General features: G+C 42.8%; 1 protein-coding gene across 4 annotated transcripts in view; it reads left to right on the top strand.

Moving 5' to 3' along the window:
- Window positions 1-21,508, top strand: part of tpk1 (thiamin pyrophosphokinase 1) — a 384,885-nt gene that overhangs the window by 143,233 nt on the left and 220,144 nt on the right. For all 4 annotated transcript variants that reach the window (XM_087987232.1, XM_087987234.1, XM_087987235.1 and 1 more), the window contains one exon: window positions 2,151-2,220. In XM_087987232.1, the coding sequence (XP_087843358.1) occupies window positions 2,151-2,220 (70 nt within the window). The remainder of the gene's footprint in view (window positions 1-2,150; window positions 2,221-21,508) is intronic.

Raw genomic sequence — 21,508 nt, forward strand, 5'->3', positions numbered from 1 at the left:
TCGCCCCAATTGAACCTTCACGTCTCATCTTGAGATAGGCCGCCCTCTTCCATTTAATAAGGGATTCCAATTCCTTATTAAACCACGGCTCCCTCGCACGACCCTTTCCTCCCTGCCTGACAGGTACATAATTATCAAGGACACTCAATAGTTGCTCCTTGAACAAGCTCCACATATCATTTACACTCTTGCCTTGGAGTCTACTTTTCCAAGCCACACATCCTAAGTCATGCCTCACCGCATCATAATTTCCCTGACCCCAGCTATAACTCTTGCCCTGTAGTACACACTTATCCCTTTCCATCACGAGAGTAAAAATCACCGAATTATGGTCACTATCCCCAAAATGCTCACCTACCCCTAATTCTAACACCTGGCCTGGTTCGTTACCCAGAACCAAATCCAGTATGGCCTCACCTCTTGTTGGCCTGTCTACATATTGTGTCAGGAAACTCTCCTGCACACATTGAACAAACACTGACCCATCTAACGAACTTGAGCTATAGCTTTCCCAATCAATATCAGGAAAGTTAAAGTCCTGATAATGGTAAGGTCCTGGGGAGTGTTGCTAAACAAAGATGCCTTGGAGTGCAGGTTAGTAGCTCCTTGATAGTGGAGTCACAGGTAGATAGGATAGTGAAAAACGCGTTTGGTATGGTTTCCTGTATTGGTCAGATTATTGAGTACAGGAGTTGGGAGGTCATGTTGCAGCTGTACAGGACATTGGTTAGGCTACTGTTGGTACATTGTATGCAGTTCTGGTCTGCTTCTTATCAGAAAGATGTTGTGAAAGTTGAAGGAGTTTAGAAAAGATTTACAAGGATGTTGCCAGAGTTGGAGGATTTGAGCTACAGGGAGAGGTTGAATAGGCCACGGCTGTTTTCCCTGGAGCGCTGGAGGCTGAGGAGTGACCTTATAGAGGTTAACAAAATTATGGATAGGGTAAGCAGCCAAAGTCTTTTCCCTGGAGTGCGGGAGTCCAGAACTAGAGGACATAGGTTAGGGTGAGAGTGGAAAGATATAAAAGAGACCTAAGGGGCAACTTTTTCACGCAGAGGGTGGTACGTGTATGGAATGAGCTGCCAGAGGAAGTGTTGGAGGCTGGTACAATTGCAGCATTTAAAAGGCATCTGGGTGGGTATATGAATAGGAAGGATTTGGAGGGATATGGGCCGGGTGCTGGCAGGTGGGACTAAAATTGAGTTGGAATATCTGGTCGGCATGGACGAGTTGGACCGAAAGGCTGTACATCTCTATGACTCTGTGCCTCTATGTAATAAATTAATTTCAGGCGCTCCCTTATCCATCAGTTTAGTTATTACCACAAAATAGTTCAAGAAGTTTCAGTAAACATGATTTGCCTTTTTACAAATCCACATTGACTCTCTATGATAGTTGACAAAGCACTCAACCACTCAATTGCGATTAAACAATCTGAGTGACTTCCCTGCAACCGATGTTAGAATAATAAGCTTACACCTTTCCTCCTATCCTCCTTAAATATTGAAATGATATTAGCAACTTTCCAATTGAACGGGATACGTTTTCAACCAAGAGAGCTTTAGAAGCTGATGACTAGTTCATCTCAACGTTCTTCCCCAAATCCTTCTAATACCCTGAGGTGGAAACCTTCAGATCCTGGATGTTTATTTATTTGTGACCTCTATATTTTGTTCATTTTAATTTTTATGGTTATATTAAAACTTATCTTCGTCCCTGTGATTTAGTTTTATTTTTCCCCATATCTCTGGTATTTTAGCTTGTTTCTCTCTTGTGAAGACCAAACTAGAATAAGTACTGAGTAAGTGAACAAAGTATGTCCAACATCCACCTGAAAGGCATACAAATGTGTTTTCATATATCTCGAGATGATTAACTTGTGATAATGTAATGCTTGCACTATTTGCCAAAATTGTCTGATTACGATTTTTGCCACATGTTGTCACCAAGTGGATGAGAGATGACCCATCCTTAGTGTTGTTAATACCTTTTGAACAGCCATTGATGATTTTGCACGTTTATAATTTCTGACTGAACATTGCTGATCATGTCTAATTTGCTGACATTGCAGAGAACTTCTGTTTCCAGAAATGGCAAGTAGAGTTGCTTATGTTCACTTTTTTGTTTCCTCTTTTTGCTTGTTTTTGAAGCTGTTGTTCGTGCATGCGCCGATGGTGGAGCAAACCGGCTGTATGAGCAAACTGAAGGAAGGCAAGACAGGTACAGACACTAAATAATTACTCTCCTGTTATCTCTTTTTAATCTTCTTCCTTGAAACTGTGTTAAGTGGCAAGTTGTCCAGTATTTCTGAAGGCAAGAAACATTTCTGTTTTAAAGTAAGTCTGCGTTGACTATAAGAACATGAGAAAAAGGAGTAGGATTATTATATTTAAAGAAGCCATGATCAGTTTAAAGTACTCGGGATGGACAATGGGCCTTCTACTCAAAACTTTCCACGCACATCAGAAACTCAATGACGACTCTAACAGAGGTGAAGACATCAGAAACCTGATGAATATTCGTGTCCCCACAGCTTGGAAACAAATTGAGCATTCAAACTAGAAGAGATTTAAACATTGTTTCTGTAATTCTGTTCCCTGATTGTCAGCTCAACTTTTTTCCTTCACTGCAGAATCATTTTCTCTTCAGCTGTGAATGTGTTGGGGATGTGCCAACAATTAGTAGGATTGAGAGTGGTGTCAGAATGCTGCGAGAGTCTGGAAGATTTCTTTCCTTTGTAGGAAACTAAGCACAAAATAAAAGGTAATATCAAACAAAAAGGTATGGGTGCCAGTAATTTTTAATGAGGGGAATTCTTAATTAACAGCTTTTAGAATTAGGTAAAATGGCAGTCATGTCAATTCTAAAGCAAAAACAGTAATTGGTGACAGAATTCAGCAGGTCTGGCAGCATCTGTGGAGACAAAGTAAATTTATCTTCAACAGAAGTGTTAACTCTGTTTTCTTCTCACAGATGCTGTCAGACCTGATGAGTTTCACCAGCAATTTCTGTTCTTGTTTCAGACCACTGCCATCCACATTTCTTTGTTTTGTTATAATCTTGCCAGTTCTCTCCTCTGAGTGAGAACATGCTGCAAGTACACAGTGGATCATTCAGCATCTGTAAGATGAATTTTTTTTTTAAGCTATTTTACGTATGCTCGGTCCTGACTGATCAGTGTGTTTCCAGCATCTTCTATTTTTATTTCAGATTTATTTGCTACGCTTACTATTACATTGAGTCAAAAATTGTAAAGAAACATTTAATTTTAAAACATATTTTGTCTTCCTTTATTGCTGTAGAGCAGCTAAAATTCTTAAGGATAGAAACTAAAATTGCAAAGAACACTAGAGTAATGAGTATTTCCTAAACCTACAGGCTGTTCTGCTATTAAGCGCATTTTGTTGACGTGAATTCGCTATAATGCGATTGATGAATTGGGGACACAGTTTCTGCAGCATGAACTTTTAACTGTGCTTTGGTTGGAACATCATTATGTTACCAACACTTTAAGTGCTGTTTCTAAAGTGCAATTTTTCTATGATGTGGGGTTGCACAAGAATGCAGCTATTGCATTGTAAAAGAACTACTTGTATTGGCTAATCTCTGGAAGTGTGAGAAACCTACAAATTCAAGCTGATAAAGTTATTCCAACAAACTACATTTGCTCCATTCCTTGTTGCTGACATTCCTTTGACATTAGCCTGTTCTGCAGAGTTCTTTCTTACATAAGGATATTATCAATCAGCACTTAATTCTCATATTTGCATATAACCATATTTGATCACAGAGATCACCACTAATTTGTTGTAGGTTTGTGGGATATATTTACATTCGCTTTATCTTCTAAATAACTTTGCACACTGCAATGTGAAATTTGACCTTGCTTCAATATTGATTTTACAATTTGTAAAATTCACTTGCATATAACTACTGTAATCTTCCTTGTTGTCAATCCACTTTATGACATGCAGAAAGATTGTATTTTTTGTATTGTGGTGCTTATCTATTTTGACTCCTTGGCGATTGTTAAGTTAAGTTAAGTTAGAAGCTTGCTTATCCAATGCCCATTACTCAAAAAGCAGAAATTGCCTCCACTTAAATAGTGGGAAGACCAAAGTCACTGCTAATCTCTGCCAAAAATTCCATTCTATTGTCGCATGCTTGCTGACAATTGTCTGAAGTTGAGCCAGACAGTTTGCAATCTGGATGCAACATTTCACTTGACATGAGTTTCTGATCATATATTTTGTGCCATCATTTAAGATCATCTATTTCCACCTCCTCGATATTGTAGCCCTACCTGAGCTCACCTGCTGCTGAAACATTCACCAATGCCTTTGTAATTCCAACTCCTGATTATTCCAAATGACTCTTGCCAAACCTTCCACATTGCACCCTACCTAAACTTGAAGTCATCTAAAACTCAGTTGCTCATGTCTTAACCCATATCTAGTCTCTAACTCCTATGCTTACTGACATGCAGTGACTGTGGTTCAAGCAACACATAACTTTTAAAATTCTCATCCTTGTTTACAAATCTCCCTTTGGTATTGCCCTTGACTATCATTGTTTTTCCTCCAGGCATCATTCTCTGAGATTTGTGCTGTTCTCGTATTCTGCCACCGAGATTATAGCTGATTTTTATCACTCCACCTTTAGTGACTCATTCTTCAGTTGACTGGGCCTGCAGCTCTGGAATTCCTTCCATGGATCACTTGCTTTTCAAATCTCTTTCCTCCTTTAAGGCCATCTTTAAATCCTACTTCTTTAACAAAGCATTTGGCTATGTACCCCGATACCGTTATAGAACCCAGTGTAATATGTTGCTTTATAGTGATCCTTGACGTGCCTTGACACCGTCTATTGCATTAAAAATTCTATAGGAATACAAGCCATGGTTACTTCTTTCATAGAATAAAACGTATGATTTTGCATTTTGAGCAAGGACCTGGTGTGAATAATAGCGTGGCAATGGTCTAAATACATTTTTGGCATACTTCTGAAATAAGCCCTACACTTAGCTGATGGAAGGACAAGTCAGCCTCATATAAGTCCAACTGAAGGATAAAATATTTGAGATGACCCAAAAGCTTTTGGGTGAAAACAAGTTTTATGTTGGTGTGATGGTGTTTTTTAAACTAGATTTCTCTGAGAGTTGAATTCTAGTAAAGCTGTAGCTTCCAGTAATTGATCATGTTGCCACATTATCAGGACTATGATAATCCTGAGGGAGGAGGGAGAAGAGAGGGGGAGACCCTATCTGGGTGGATGTGTTTCAGTCAACTTTTTGAGTTCGGAACTATTTAGCTGCACAGCAAGAAATGTCTCTTTTGAGCAGAATTCAGTTATTATTTCCTGTTATCTGAACGAGTTTAAAGTTATTTGTAGTTGGATGGGGAGAGAGGAGGAGCGGTGTATGGCAGGATGGGGAGTGACGAGGAACGGTGTACAGCAGGAAGGGGAGTGAGGTGGAGCGGTGTACGGCAGGATGGGAAGTGAGGAGGAGTGGTGTATGGCAGGATGGGGAGTGAGGAGGAGCGGTGTACGGCAGGATGGGGACTGAGGAGGAGCGGTGTACGGCAGGGTGGGGACTGAGGAGGAGCGGTGTACGGCAGGAAGGGGAGTGAGGAGGAGCGGTGTACAGCAGGAAGGGGAGTGAGGAGGAGCGGTGTACGGCAGGGTGGGGACTGAGGAGGAGCGGTGTACGGCAGGGTGGGGACTGAGGAGGAGCGGTGTACGGCAGGATGGGGAGTGAGGAGGAGCGGTGTACAGCAGGGAGGGGAGTGAGGAGGAGCGGTGTACGGCAGGATGGGAAGTGAGGAGGAGTGGTGTATGGCAGGATGGGGAGTGAGGAGGAGCGGTGTACGGCAGGGTGGGGAGTGAGGAGGAGCGGTGTACGGCAGGGTGGGGAGTGAGGAGGAGCGGTGTACGGCAGGGTGGGGAGTGAGGAGGAGCGGTGTACAGCAGGATGGGGAGTGAGGAGGAGCGGTGTACGGCAGGATGGGGAGTGAGGAGGAGCGGTGTACGGCAGGGTGGGGAGTGAGGAGGAGCGGTGTATGGCAGGGTGGGGAGTGAGGAGGAGCAGTGTACGGCAGGGTGGGGAGTGAGGAGGAGCGGTGTACGGCAGGGTGGGGAGTGAGGAGGAGCGGTGTACAGCAGGATGGGGAGTGAGGAGGAGCAGTGTACAGCAGGATGGGGAGTGAGGAGGAGCGGTGTACAGGAGGATGGGGAGTGAGGAGGAGCAGTGTACAGCAGGGAGGGAGTGAGGAGGTGTGGTGTACGGCAGCAGGGGAGTGAGGAGGAGCGGTGTACGGCAGGATGGGGAGTGATGCGGAGCGGTGGACAGCAGGGAGGGGAGTGAGGAGGAGCGATGTACAGCATGGAGGGGAGTGATGACGACCAGTGTATGGCAGGATGGGGAGTGACAAGGAGCGGTGTATAGCAGGATGGGGAGTGAAGTGGAGCGGTGTACGGCAGGGAGAGGAGTGACGAGAAGCGGTGTACCATAAGGAGGGGAGTGAGGAGGACCGGTGTACAGCAGGATGGGGAGTGAGGAGCGGTGTACAGCAGGGAGGGGAGTGAGGCGGAGCAGTGGACGGCAGGATGGGGAGTGAGGAGGAGCGGTGTACGGCAGGATGGGGAGTGACGAGGAGTGGTGTACGGCAGAATGGGGAGTGAGGAGCAGTGGACGGCAGGATGGGGAGTGAGGAGGAACGGTGTACAGCAGGGAGGGGAGTGAGGCGGAGCAGTGGACGGCAGGATGGGGAGTGTCGAGGTGCGGGGTGTATGGCAGAATGGGGTGTGAGGAGGAGCAGTGGACAGCAGGATGGGGAGTGAGGAGAAGCGGTGTACAGCAAGGAGGGCAGTGAGGAGGACCAGTGTACAGCAGGATGGGGAGTGAGGAGGAGCGGTGTACAGCAGGATGGGGAGTGAGGAGGAGCGGTGTACGGCAGGATGGAGCGTGGTGAGGTGCGGTGTACAGCAGGATGGGGAGTGAGGAGGAGCGGTGTACAGCAGGGAGGGGAGTGACGAGTGGTGTACGGCAGAATGGGGAGTGAGGAGGAGCAGTGGACGGCAGGATGGGGAGTGAGGAGCGGTGTACAGCAGGATGGGGAGTGAGGAGGAGCTGTATGCGGCAGGGTGAGGAGTGATGAGCTGAGTGTGACAGGGAGGGTAGTGAGGAGGAGCGGTGTACAGCAAGGAGGGGTGAGGAGGAGTGGTGTACGGCACGGTGGGGAGTGAGGGGGAGCGGTGTACGGCAGGGTGGGGAGTGAGGACGAGCGGTGTGCGGCAGGGTGGGGAGTGAGGAGGAGCGGTGTGCGGCAGGGTGGGGAGTGAGGAGGAGCGGTGTGCGGCAGGGAGGGGAGTGAGGAGGAGCGGTGTGCGGCAGGGTGGGGAGTGAGGAGGAGCGGTGTGCGGCAGGGTGGGGAGTGAGGAGGAGCGGTGTGCGGCAGGGTGGGGAGTGAGGGGGAGCGGTGTGCGGCAGGGTGGGGAGTGAGGGGGAGCGGTGTGCGGCAGGGTGGGGAGTGAGGGGGAGCGGTGTGCGGCAGGGTGGGGAGTGAGGGGGAGCGGTGTGCGGCAGGGTGGGGAGTGAGGAGGAGCGGTGTGCGGCAGGGTGGGGAGTGAGGAGGAGCGGTGTGCGGCAGGGTGGGGAGTGAGGAGGAGCGGTGTGCGGCAGGGTGGGGAGTGAGGAGGAGCGGTGTGCGGCAGGGTGGGGAGTGAGGAGGAGCGGTGTGCGGCAGGGTGGGTGTGACGAGCATTGTCTGGCAGGATGGGGAGAGACAAGGAGCGTTGTAGAGCAGGATGGGGAGTAAGGAGGAGCAGTGTATTGCAGCGAGGAGAGTGACAAGGAGCGTTGTAGAGCAGGATGGGAAGAGAGGAGGAGAGGTATACGGCAGGGAGGGGAGTGACACGGTGCAGTGTACAGCAGGGAGGGGAGTGATGAGGAGCGGTGTACAGCAGGGAGGGGAATGAGGAGGAGAGGTGTACAGCAGGGAGAGAAGTGAGGAGGAGCCGTGTATAGCAGGATGGGGACTAGGAGGAACTGTGTACAGCTGGGAGGGGAGTAACGGGGAGCGGTGTACAGCATGCCACATGTTTAATCTAAATAAACTTTGGGTATTCAGGCTGAGAGTTACTTGCTCCAGGGTTCTCTGCTTCTGACCTGCCTTTGTAGCCATAGTATTTATATGGTGATTCCAGTTCAGTTTCTCGATGAGAGTAAACCCCAGGACATTGATAGTGGATAATTCAGGTGATGGTAGCAATATTGAATATCAAGGTGTGATGTTTAAATTCTGTCTTGTTTGAGATGTTGTCTGCCTGACATTTGTGAGGTTCTAATGTTACTTGCCACTTTTCAGCCCACCCTAGATATTATTGAAGTCTTGCTGCATTCAGACATGTGACTATTTCTTTAAATAATGAGTGCCAAATGATGCTGAATATTGAGCAATATTCAGCAAGCATCTCCACATCTGACCTTGCAAGGGAGGGAAGGCGAGTGATGAAGCCCTTGATGATGGTTGGGGTCTGTTTCTGTGCTGTAATAGTCTCTGAAATTATGAAGAGTTTCAAGAGGTATCAGCCAAACACAGGCAGGTGGGAATAGTTTAGTTTGGGAACATGGTTGGTGTAGACTAGTTGGGCTGAAGGGTTTGTTTTCTTGCTGTATGACTCAATGACTCTGTGGTTGAGTTGAGGCCAATCCTCTGAGGAGCACCTGTAGAGATGTCCTTGGACTGACTTGACTGATCTTTAACCATCACAGCCATTTTCCTTTGTGCCAGATATGACTCGAATCACTTAACCCACTTTCCAATGACTCCTTACCTCTTAACTGGTCTTGTTACCTCTTAACTGGTCTTGGCCCATTCTGCTGTTGGTCATGGTATCCTCCTGCAAATCCTACCAGGAAGATTCCTCGTTTCCCCGTGGAGACGAGCATAGTACATATTCTGTTCGGGGTCCTCTCGGCCATGATATGAAACACACGAACATCACCTGAACACAGCCTTACGGACCATGTCAGTGAAGACAGAGGGTGCTTCTCTCAAAGCTGCAACTCCACCTTTTTCAGGGTAAGTTGCTGCCTGACTTTCTGTACCATCTCCTTGCCGGTGACCTGCAATCAGAACACACCAGTGCTTGGAGTGGTTAATGGGCCACCTCGTAATACCAGCAAACTAACATAAAACAAAAACTTACAATAAGAAAAACAATTTAATTACAGGGGACTTTAATCTTCATTTAGGCTGGAAGAGGCATAATGACCAGCATGCTGTGAAGAGGAGTTTGTAGCATGTTTTCATGACAATTTGTTCGAGCAATATGTTATGGAGCCGACCAGAGATAAAGTTAAAAATCGCACAACACCTTTATCAGGTGGTCGTGAAGGAGCAGCGCTCCGAAAGCTAGTGTTTCCAATTAAACCTGTTGGACTATAACGTGGTGTTGTGTGATTTTTAACTTTGTACACCCCAGTCCAACACTGGCATCTCCAAATCATGACCAGAGATAAAGTTATCTTCAACCTAGTATTGTGCAATAAGGAAGTATTATAATGTTATGGTAAATTATCCTTTGGAAATAGTGATCAGAATATGATTGGAATTTTGTTTTGAGTGACATGTTCACTTCAGAAAGAGGGATCTTACACGTAAAACCAATTGCATAGGTATGTGGGGAGAACTGTCTTAGGCTGCTTAATTAACTTGATAAAAGGTGTGGCATTAAATGAATGAGTAAAACTTGAAATAAATAATTCAAAATGTTTAAAAATACATCTCATCAAGAAACAAAAACATAGCAGGAATGACCCATTTGGCTTTCACTCAGGGAGTTAACAAATAGTATTGTATTTTTAGGAGAGGCTTGCAATGTTTTTAAGAACAGTGCCAAGTTCATGGATTCAGTATGTTTTAGCAATCAACAAACAACCACCAAAACAATGGATTAATAGTAGAAAAGAAGACCATTTGTATACTTTCATGTGCTAGAAGATTGGCCTTGTCAACAATCTTGTAAATAGAGGCATAACCATTTGCTCACCTTGCAAGCTTGATACGAGAATAGAGCACTGTAAAGCTGTCCTGTGGGATAGTGACTAACCTGATCAGATCATTGCCACTATGTATCATGCAAATCCATTAATCTGTTTTGTCCCCTTGACATGTATTACTGTCCTGCTAAGAGTTCACAATACTACCCAAGTTCTCTGTCACTTTGTGCCCTGCACACCAAGTCTGCGTCAGTAATATACATTAAATATTGCCAGTTTCACATTCAAATATGGTAATTCTAACCTCAATCGTCCTCAAAAAGTCCAAATGATTGGTTAAGTAAACTGTTTCATGCTGCTGCTGTGCAGTAGCTTGGCAAATGAAAATTTCCGCTGGCACGATGCTGACTTCAGTGCAAGAATATTAGATTCCCTACAGTGTGGAAACAGGCCCTTCGGCCCGACAAGCCCACACCAACCCTCCAAAGAGTAACCTTTGGTTCCTAGCCAGAGAAACAATAGCCAACCTACTGGACATACAGAACAGAAAACAGGACGCTGAACCTATCAACAAAGACGGCATACTTAAACTACTGGACTTGTGCCTCACAACACACTTCACATTCAACAACCAGATATACGAACAAATCAACGGAACACCCATGGGATCACCAATCTCGGGACTCATAGCACAGGCAGTTATGCAAAGGTTAGAGCAAACAGTCCTACCACAAATTCAACACAAAGTCTGGGTCAGATATGTCGATGACACGTTTGTAATAATTAAAAACACGGAAATAGAAAAAACACACCGGATCATCAACGCCACACTTACAGGAATCCGATTCACGAGAGAAGAAGAAAAGGATAGCCAAATCCCAGTCCTAGACGTGATGGTACAGAGAACACCGAATGGAGAATTCACTACAAGGGTATACAGGAAAGCCACAGACCAAGTCCTAAACTATGAAAGTAACCACCCCAACACACACAAACGAAGCTGCATCAGGACACTATTCAAAAGGGCCACAACACACTGCAGTACACCAGAACTGCAAAAAGAAGAAGAGGAACACCTATACAAGGTATTCGCCAAAAACGGATACCCGCGCAACTTCATCAACAGATGCCTAAGAGAAAGACCACGGAACGAGGACATACCACAACCAAAAGGACTAGCCACACTACCATACATCAGGAGCATCTCGGAACTGACAGCCAGACTACTGCGACCCCTAGGACTCATAACGGCACACAAACCAACAGCCACGCTCGGACAACAACTCACCAGAACGAAGGACCCGATACCCAACATGAGCAAAACTAATGTAGTGTACAAAATACCATGCAAGGACTGCACAAAACACTATATAGGACAAACAGGAAGACAGCTAACAATCCGCATACATGAACATCAACTAGCCACGAAACGACACGACCAGCTATCCTTAGTAGCCACACACGCAGACAACAAGCAACATGAATTCGACTGGGACAACACCACTATCATAGGGCAAGCCAGACAGAGAACAGCCAGGGAATTCCTAGAGGCATGGCATTCATCCACAAACTCCATCAACAAACACATCGACCTGGACCCAATATACCAACCACTACAGCGGACAGCTGAAACTGACAACCGGAAGCGGCAGCGACAGACCACTATAAACACCGGAGGAAACATCAAAGAAGCGCTTTGCAGGAGGCTCCCAAGCACTGATGATGTCGCCTAGCCAGGGGACGAAAAGTTTGCAACAAAAACTTCCAGCTTGGCGAACAGAACCACAACAATGAGCACCCGAGCTACAAATCTTCGCACAAACTTTGTATAGTTAGTAAGTTTGCAGGTGACACCAAATTTGTAGGTGTAGTGGACAATGAAGAAGGTTAGCTTCGTGTACAACGGGATCTTGGTCAGGTGGGCCAACGGACTGAGGAGTGGCAGATGGAGTTTAATTTCGGTAAATGTGAGGTGCTGCATTTTGGAAATGCAAATCAGAGCAGGACTTATACACTTGAAGGTAAGGTCCTGGGGAGTGTTGCTGAACAAAGCGACCTTGAAGTGCAGAAGGTGTTTGGTATGCTTTGCTTTATTGGTCAAAGCATTGAGTTAAGGAGTTAGGAGGTCATGTTGTGGCTGAACAGGAGATTAGATTAGATTATTTACAGTGTGAAAACAGGCCCTTCGGCCCAACAAGTCCACACCGACCCGCCAAAGCGTAACCCACCCATACCCCTACATTTACCTCTTACCTAACACACGCGCAATTTTCCACAGCCAATTCACCTGACCTGCACATCTTTTGGACTGTGGGAGGAAACCGGAGCACCTGGAGGAAACCCAGGCAGACACGGGGAGAACGTGCAAACTCCACACAGTCAGTCGCCTGAGGCAGGAATTGAACCCGGGTCTCTGGCGCTGTGAGGCAGCAGTGCTAACCACTGTGCCACCGTGCCGCCCACTGTTGGGCCACTGTTGGAATATTGTGTGCAATTCTGGTCTCCTTCCTATTGGAAGGATGTTGTGAAACTTGAAAAGATTCAGAAAAGATTTACAAGGATGTTGTCAGGGTTGCAGGGTTTGAGGCTGGATAGGCTGTGGCTGTTTTTCCCTGGAGCATTGGAGGCTGAGGGGTGATCTTACAGACGTTTACAAAATCATGAGGGGCATGGTTAGGATAAATAGACAAAGTCTTTTCCCTGGGGTGGGGGAGTCCAGAACTAGAGGGCATAGGTTTAGGGTGAGAGGGGAAAGATATAAAAGTGGTGGAGGCTGGTACAATTACAGCATTTAAAAGGCATTTGGATGGGTATATTAATAGAAAGGGTTTGGAGCGATATGGGCCGGGTGCTGGCAAATGCCACCAGATTAAGTTGGGATATCTGGTCGGCATGGACGAGTTGGACTGAAAGGGTCTGTTTCTGTGCTGTACACCTCTGACTCTATGACCATGCATGCATCGCTCTTACAACTTTTATATCTAAAAGCACTCTCTTAGTCTTTTCTATTACTCGCAAGTTTACCTTTATTTTTCATTTTCTTCGTTACTGCTTTTTTATTTGTCTCTGCTGGTTTATAAAAGCTTCCAAATCCTTGGGCTTCCTCTGAATCTTCACCATATTGTATTCATTACCAGTGAGTGATTTGGATGTGGAATCCTGTGAGTGTGATGGAGCCGACGCCAATTGAAGCATTTAGAAGAGAATGAATTAATTATCTGAAGAGAAAAATAATTGCAAGGCCACAGGAAAAAAGACCATGGAAGTGGTATGAGGTCAGTCACTTTTGTGGAGAGCTAGCAAAGACATGATGGGTTGAATGTTACTTTGCTGTAAGCATCCTTTGATTTATGAAGAAATGGGTGAATACTTAATAAAAAAAAACAAGGATGTCGCAATTTTTATTAAGTAGTTTAACTAGAAAAGGCACTCTGAGCACATCAATCTCAGTATTTTAATGGAAATATTTCATTATTGCTGTGATAAATGAGAAATAGGTCTGACTACTTTCTGATCCTGTAAGCAATATTTCAAAATATAGATGAAAGGATGCCTAGCAAATCATTGCTTAACAGTTGCAAAATGTTACAAATGTTGACAGTTGTTCGAAGATAAACAGAATAACAGGAAGTCAGAACAACAGCACAAATGGTTTTGATGACACTTTAATGGAATCACTTCATAACTCTAACAAACTCGGACTCAGCCCATTAATAAATAGCCAAGTTCTTAAAAGAGAAGTAGTATAGAAGAATGCAGATGTTTAACTAAAATTTGGTGTTGCGGATGTTCAGAATTTGCAGAATACAACTGAGAAACAGGTCAGCAGTGGAACAAACTCAGGAGGTGGCTGATTAATTAAGCTGCAAGTATTTGCATTCATGAAAATAGGTGTGGACCTACACCCACAATAGGTTTTCAGTCTTGTTTTGAATTTGTTTTGATAAATATAGTCACTGGTTTGGCACACAAATTAAGCAATTAACTTCCAACAATTATCAGCCACTATTGCGACAATGATGACTGACAGAACATTCAATTAGCAATCACCTAATGACTACAGTGGACAAAAAAAATCTTATCATCAGCCATGTATCACCTGCACACATTGTATAGTTAGCAACAATTACAAGTACTAAAGGCATGAATTCCCTCATGATTTACAGAGAAAGCATTATAGTAAAACACAAAAAACTACCACGAGTAAAAGATGTTAGATCTTGTCTGAAGCCAAGAACAATTTTGAAGTTCAGTTTTTGCATGACTCAGACAGCAATAATCCTTGGCTCGAGTCCCACTTCAGAAATCAGAGCACAAAGATCTAGGTATTTCAATGTGTTATTATGTGTGCCAATTCGACTACTGGAAAATTTGGCCAGTATGCTTTTATGTATTGAATCTAAAATTATTTTATTCGATGCAAACAAAATGATGTCTTCAAGTATACAATGCTTTCAATCTCTTGTGACTTATAAAAATTGTAGAGCATGATTTGTTACGAAGTTAACTCATATGTTTAAATCCCTTTCGAGTTTTGCCTGTTCTGACCCCTATCTCGCCCAACTAATGCTTTCTCAAATCCTTCATTTCTTTTATTACTGTCTCTTGCAAATCAGTCATCTGTCTTTAATTATTGTGGCTGTGTCTTTTTTATTATTATTCATGAGATGTGGGCTTCACTGGCCGAACCAGCATTTATTTCCGATTCCTAATTGCCCAGAGGGCAATTAACAGTCAACCATATTGTTATGAATCTGCAGTCATTTGTAGGCCAGACCAGGTAAGGATGTCAGTTTCCTTCACTAAAGGACATTAATGAACCACTTGCATAGTCTCATAATTTTATTTTTTCTCCATTTATGATCCTCTGTTAAACACTCTTTTTATATTTGGTCACATCTGCAAATATTTCCTCCTTTACCATAACGATCATGTTTTTTGTGTTAGATTTTGCAAAATCAGTGTTACATTTTTGTAGGCAGTTGGGAGTTAACAAATTATGTTGTAAGTAAGTTGAGGAGGGGGCACAAAAGAGTTTATTTGAAGATCAAATGTTGAAGGAAATAGGTCTCAAAATGTTCAGGGGCTGTGCATGGTGAGAAGATGAGGGATTAGCTGAATTGACCATTTTGTTTTATTTATTAATGGCCTTTGGCTTTGGCCAGGCCAGCCTTTGTTACCAATCTCTAGCTGACCTTGAAAGTTGTGGTGAATTGCCTTCCTGAACCAGTGTGTCCACATACTGACAGTAGATCCACAATGTCATTCGTAAGGCATTTCCAGGATTTTGATTCACTACAATGAAGTGATCTTTCCAAATTGGGATGATGAATAGCTTAGAGGGGAACTTGCAGGTGATGGTGTTCCTAGCTATCTGCTGCCCTTGTCCTTTCAGGTGGTGGTGGTTATGGGATTGGAAGATGCTGTGGAAGAAACATTGATGAATTTCTGCAGTGTATCTTATAGATGGTACACACTGCGACTGTTGTGTTGGTGGTGAAGGATGTGAATGTTTGTGAATATGGTGCCAATGAAGATGGAGTCAGCATCTTGAGTTTTGCTGGAGCTGCACCTATCCAGGCAAGTAGGGAAAATTCCACCACACTCCTGACTTATGTCTTGTAGATGGTGGCCTTTGGAGAGTCAGGAGGCGAGTTCCTCAATGCTGGATTTTTAGCTTCCGACCTGCTGTTGTATCTACAGTATTTATATAGCTAGTCCAGATCAGTTTTGGTCAATGGAAATCACCAGGATGTTGGTAGTGGGCGAATCCAGTGATGGCAGTGTCATTGAATATCAAGAGGTGATGGTTTGATTCTCTCTCATTGGAGATGGTAATTGCTTGACATTTGTATGACATTAATATTACTTGGCACTTTTCAGCCCAAGCCTGTTTATTGCCTTGCGCTTGTGTGGTGTGAATGCTAACGTAATAAAGTATCTTGAGGATTCATATTACAGGATCGTCATTAAACAAAATTTGACCCACAGTGACGATATTAGATCAGGTGACCCAAAGCCTGGTCAAAGTGATAGGTTTCAAGCTTTATCTTGAAGAAGTGGAAAGGCAGAGAAATTTAAGGACAGAGTTTGCTAAATTTAGATGGAGCTATAAACCAACACAATCAAAGTTATACACTGTAATTCATTTTTCCCTTTTAATTTTTTTCCCTTCCTGACAATTACTGGATGTACCTGCATCATGTAGACTGCAGCAGTTGAAGATGGCTGACCAGTATTTTCTGCAGGATGATTAGACATCAGCAACAAATGCTGGCCTTGTCACTGATGTTCACTCTCATGAAAGAATAAAAGAAAACCTAAAAATATTCCTTGTATTGAAGAAGCTACAGCTGAAAATGAACTTAGTGAAAAATAAGGCTTTGTAATAACTGACCTGTTTAGCATCACTGAATAACGTGCATTAACATAATTGAACACAACGTTAAAGAAGCAAACCGGCGTCATTCCCTCATTTAACTGTTGGATGGTAGTCATTTTTTTAGTAAGTTAAATAACTTTTGGCCTGAAAAAGCTTTAATGTGCAAAAGAGAATATGTGTAATTTGAATTACTTTCTCGAATGAGTACAATCATCATGGTCTCACATCATAACCTTTTACAATGAGGCCAATTTTGTGGACCAGGCCTGAACCAGCAAAATAAATGCTGAACCATGTTCGCTCACTTAAATGTAAAATTCCCAAGTCTTTTGCACTGGTCTGATCAATTTCACCCAGATTTTGTGACTGTTCTATCATCAACAGTGGCATGTTTATGTACTTCAGTTAATTTTATGAAGTAAAATGGTTCTTTTTTAAATTAAATATTCTAAATTACAGTATTTCATATATCAAACGTTACTTAATATCCAGTCATATTCAGTGACCCTTCTAATTTTTGTTGGGTGTGCATGACATATTTGCAGGAGACAGTGAGGTCTGCAGATGCTGGAAATCAGAGTTGAGAGTGTGGTGTTGGAAAAGCACAGCAGGTCAGGCAGCATCTGAGGAGCAGGAGAATCGACGTTTCGGGCAGAAGCCCTTCATCAGAAGCCCGAAACATCGATTCTCCTGCTCCTTGGATGCTGCCTGACCAGCTGTGCTTTTCTAGCACACACTCTCGACCATGGCATATTTGCAACCTCTTCAAAAATTGTAAATTGTGAGGAGGATAGTGTGGATGTCCAAAAGGAAGTTAACAAGTTGATTGAATGTGCGATAGTTGACAGATGAGGTTCAATGTAGAGAAGTGCAAGGTGATGTACTTTAGTTTGAAGAACATTGAAAGACAATATTAAGCGTGGTACAATTGTAAGGGTAGTGCAGGAACAGATGGACCTTGGTACGTATATATACAGGTCTTTGAAAGTTGCAGGATGGGTGGAGAGAGCAGTTCATAAAGCATGTAGTGTCCTCTGCTTTATTAGCAGTGGTATTGAGTTCAAGAGCAAGTAGGTGATGTTGAACTTGTACAAGACAGCAGAAGTATTATCTATAGTTGTGGGTGCCACATTGCAGAAAGGATGTGAATGCAGCATGAAGAGTGCAGAGTAAACTTACAAGGATTTTTCCAGGAATGAGAAACTTTGGTTATAAGATGTTAGGACTGTTTTCCTTGGAGAGCAGAAGGCTGAGACTATATTTGATAGAGGTTTTAAAAATCATGAACAAGCTGGACAGAGTAACTGGGGAGAAGTTGTACCCACTCTGAAAAGAAGGAAAGAACAAGAGTTCACAGACTTAGTGATCTACAAACAAAGCAAGGGTGACGTGAGAAAAAAAAATTCACACAACGAATTGTTAGATTACAGAATGCGCTGTCTAGAAATGTGGTGGAGGCAGGTTCAATTGAGGCATTCATGAGGGCGTTGAATGGTTATTTGGATGGGAATGGTGTGCAGGGATGTGGGGGGAGAAAAGGAGATCGACACTAGGTTACAGAACTGATGTGGGCATGATGGGCCAAATGACCACCTCCTGTGCTGTATAATTCTGTGATTCTTTGTGCATTGGTTTGTCAAATGTGTTTGTGTGGCCGAAAACATAAGGTACCTCAAAAGAGTTGACTTGTTCTTGGTTTGCACATGAACATTACAGTGAGAAGTGAGTGACACTGGTCCATGGTTTGAATATGAAACTGAAAGATGCACATATGCATTTCCTATTTCATTTTCAGTCAGGTTTTCTTAAATAAAATTATCTTTTCAGTGGGTGCCTGCAACAAAAGTCTTTATGGTTTCGTGCAGTGTACGAGGCAACCCAATTTCGTTACTGAAGCATAAGTAGGCGTTCGATCCCTTAACTGCATATGACCTCTTTTGATGCTATTTCTCATATGGTTGCTGCTGCACCTCCTGCTCAGAATGAGCACATCACTTACTCTTCAAACATCCATTTGAGCCTGTAAACTAGACATGCCACCATCAAGTTGTTAAATCACTGTCTTTTAGTTGCACAATAGAATCCTCAGTACACGGTGGGATTCAAAATACAATCTCACTTAGCATAGCTTTTTTCAACATAAGTTAATTAGGTCAATTTCAATGATTTACCTCAATTGCCAGTTCAGTTCAATAGTAATAATAATTTACTATTGTATTGAACACATGCTCGAATGATTCTAACAATATTAACACCATTCAAAATATCCTTAAATTTTTAGATATTCAGCAGTGTTACTTGCGAGATAAAACTCTTGGGACTCCGAAAATCTCATCCGAATCAATTTGCTTTATTAATTGTGAGGCTAAGCTCATTAAAATCTTGAATGGAAAATCTTCGCAATCGCTAAGATCTCAGAAACAGAACATAGGTTATAGAATACATATTCCAATGTGTCTTGGTTTAAAATGATAGTTTCGTATTTGTAAGCTACAAAATGCTTACTCCCATTTTGCAGCATAAACTTTGATTGGAAGAAAAAAAATCATATTATTATGTTGCCCTCTAGTGAACCTTTAATTTGAAAGATATAATGCATTTTCTATTTTTATATATTGTAATTTAAAGCAGTTTTTAAATCTGTGAATTATTTAAATACTTTTCAAGCATGGATGTGGCAGCATAATTGATGCATGATTATATTATGAACTATATACAAAGTGCAACAAGCAATGTAGTCAACATTGTTTTGTGTAGTACTCTTATTTAGTAATGCTTTTTGTATTGTAAATTATTTCGAAATAAATTTACCTTTAGCTGTGAAATACTTGGTCTTGGTATGACTGTCCCTTCATCATTGAAGCAGTGCACTTGTAAGTTGTGTTATTATGACATGATGCTTATGTATGCTGGCTGTCAGTATTGTAAAGAGTGCTTTTATTCTTTCCGACTGTAGACTAAAAAAAGAGTAAAGATACTGCATAGACATTTGCAATTATTAAAATGAATTACTGGGATATATTGTGTATTCTATCGATCATGTTGTTTTATACAAGCAGTGAAGGAGAATTCTAAAAATAATGCAGTGTGTTTGTGTGTGTTTGTGTGTGTTTGTGTGTGTTTGTGTGTGTTTGTGTGTGTTTGTGTGTGTTTGTGTGTGTTTGTGTGTGTTTGTGTGTGTTTGTGTGTGTTTGTGTGTGTTTGTGTGTGTTTGTGTGTGTTTGTGTGTGTTTGTGTGTGTGTGTGTGTTTGTGTGTGTGTGTTTGTTCAGAGCTGTTTTGCTAAGAGACAGTCTTTGGCCACAGCAGTTGTGAGTTCAAGAAGGCTCAGCACAGCAATAATCACTTGGTGAGTCCCTGGGTGGTTGACCATACGCTTTGTGAGTGGCCAGTTAAACAGAAGCAACTAGCCTGCAAAGAAAAGCTAAATCTCTGTTTCTCTCTCTCATGTGACAAAGTTTGAGAGAATGGCCTGTCAGCTGTTTGCATTCACCATTTTCCTGTAAATTGTGCTCTCTCTGTAAATCTCCTACTGAAAGGGAATGGTGGAGAAACAAACTTCAGAGCACTGAAATTTTCAACCAGCGAATGAAACAGTGATGGTTGGTATAACCACAACTTCATCTCATTAACAAAGAATTGGAAGGAATTGAAAGCAAACTGAAAGGAAAGCAATCATCCATATTTGTGATTGGGACCTGGTTCTTCGTCACCCATAATACTTGTGAATAGTCTCATTATGTCTGTTTGTATGTATATGGAAATTCTAAACAGAGTTGAATTTAAGTTGCAACTGTAAGTTCTATTTCTTGCCTTTGGTTGAAAACCATTTGATTTCAAGGTATAGTTATTTTCTTGGTTTTGTTGGGGGGAGAAAACACCTGGTGTGCATATTTTTTAAATCTGATTGAGACAATTAGTTAAAATTGGAAATTTGGTAGGTTATTGAATTTTTTATATTTCTGAGTTACTTAATGTTTTACATTTGTGATGCTTCTGAGAATACTGCAGCTTACTTTCCAGGGCACTACCCCTGTGTGTTGTGGCAACATTTGGGAGTTCCTGACCAGAATTTAGAAACATAGACATGTGAGTTTAGGTGTGGCATCAGAGTCAGAGGATAAAGAATAAAGACCAAGTTTTGAGCTAAAATAAACACAGCATTGGAAGCTGCTGAAGCTTTCCTGCCAGGGGAGAAGCTGTCCCTGACTAATTTAAAAATTAATGCCAGGAAACCTGCTGAGTTTCTTTGGTATTCTGTTTTCATTTCTTGCAAAAGTTAAGTAGGTTGAAATGCTAAGTAATTTAGAATTGGAATTGCATGCAGGGCTAAGATGCTAAGACTGTAGGAGAAAGTTAGGACTGCAGATGCTGGAAATCAGAGTTGAAAAGTGTGGCGCTGGAAAAGCACAGCAAGTCAGGCAGCATCAGAGGAGCAGAGAATCAACGATTTGGGCGTAAGCCCTTCCTGAAACGTTGATTCTCCTGCTCTTCGTATGCTGCCTGACCTGTGCTTTTCCAACGTCACACTTATCAACTAAGTGACTGTAGGACTACGACAGTATTTGGGCTTAATAGCGATGCAGGAGAGACTGGGTCTTCCAAATCTGAAACAGTTCATATCGACTTACCGTTAAGGCAGTGTGAAAATGAGCATAATTAAAGCAGCTTGAAATGACAAAATAAATTGAGCAAGAGATAGCAGAGGTCAGGGAAAGAAAACAGATTTGAAAAGGATGGAAATGAGAAGAGAGAGTAGTTAACATTTAAAGTATGATATGACTCTTCTTCATAACATATTAGAGTCAGACTCTGTGTTTCTCTCTCCACTGATGCTATCAGATCTACTGAGTTTCTCTGGCACAATCTGTTTATCCTTTCAGATTTCCAACTTCCCTAGTATTTTTCTTTTTACTAAAAGGAAATTGGACCAAAATAACTAAAATACAAGGAGGGTTTTCCAACTTGAACAGTGCCGCATAGTTTTGAGCAGTGCAGTGTTGTTTTTTTGAAAGCAGTGAAGAAGGAACTGAGACACTGAGTAGTGCCAAGATTTTTTGAGTTAAGGATATTCTGACCAATGGCAGACCTTTGACTGGATGAGCTGCAGTGTTAAAGAGCTGA

The sequence above is a fragment of the Chiloscyllium plagiosum genome, unplaced genomic scaffold (assembly GCF_037043375.1).
Source record: "Chiloscyllium plagiosum isolate Xiang-an unplaced genomic scaffold, Cpla_swu_hap1 HiC_scaffold_5, whole genome shotgun sequence".
NCBI lineage: Eukaryota > Metazoa > Chordata > Chondrichthyes > Orectolobiformes > Hemiscylliidae > Chiloscyllium > Chiloscyllium plagiosum.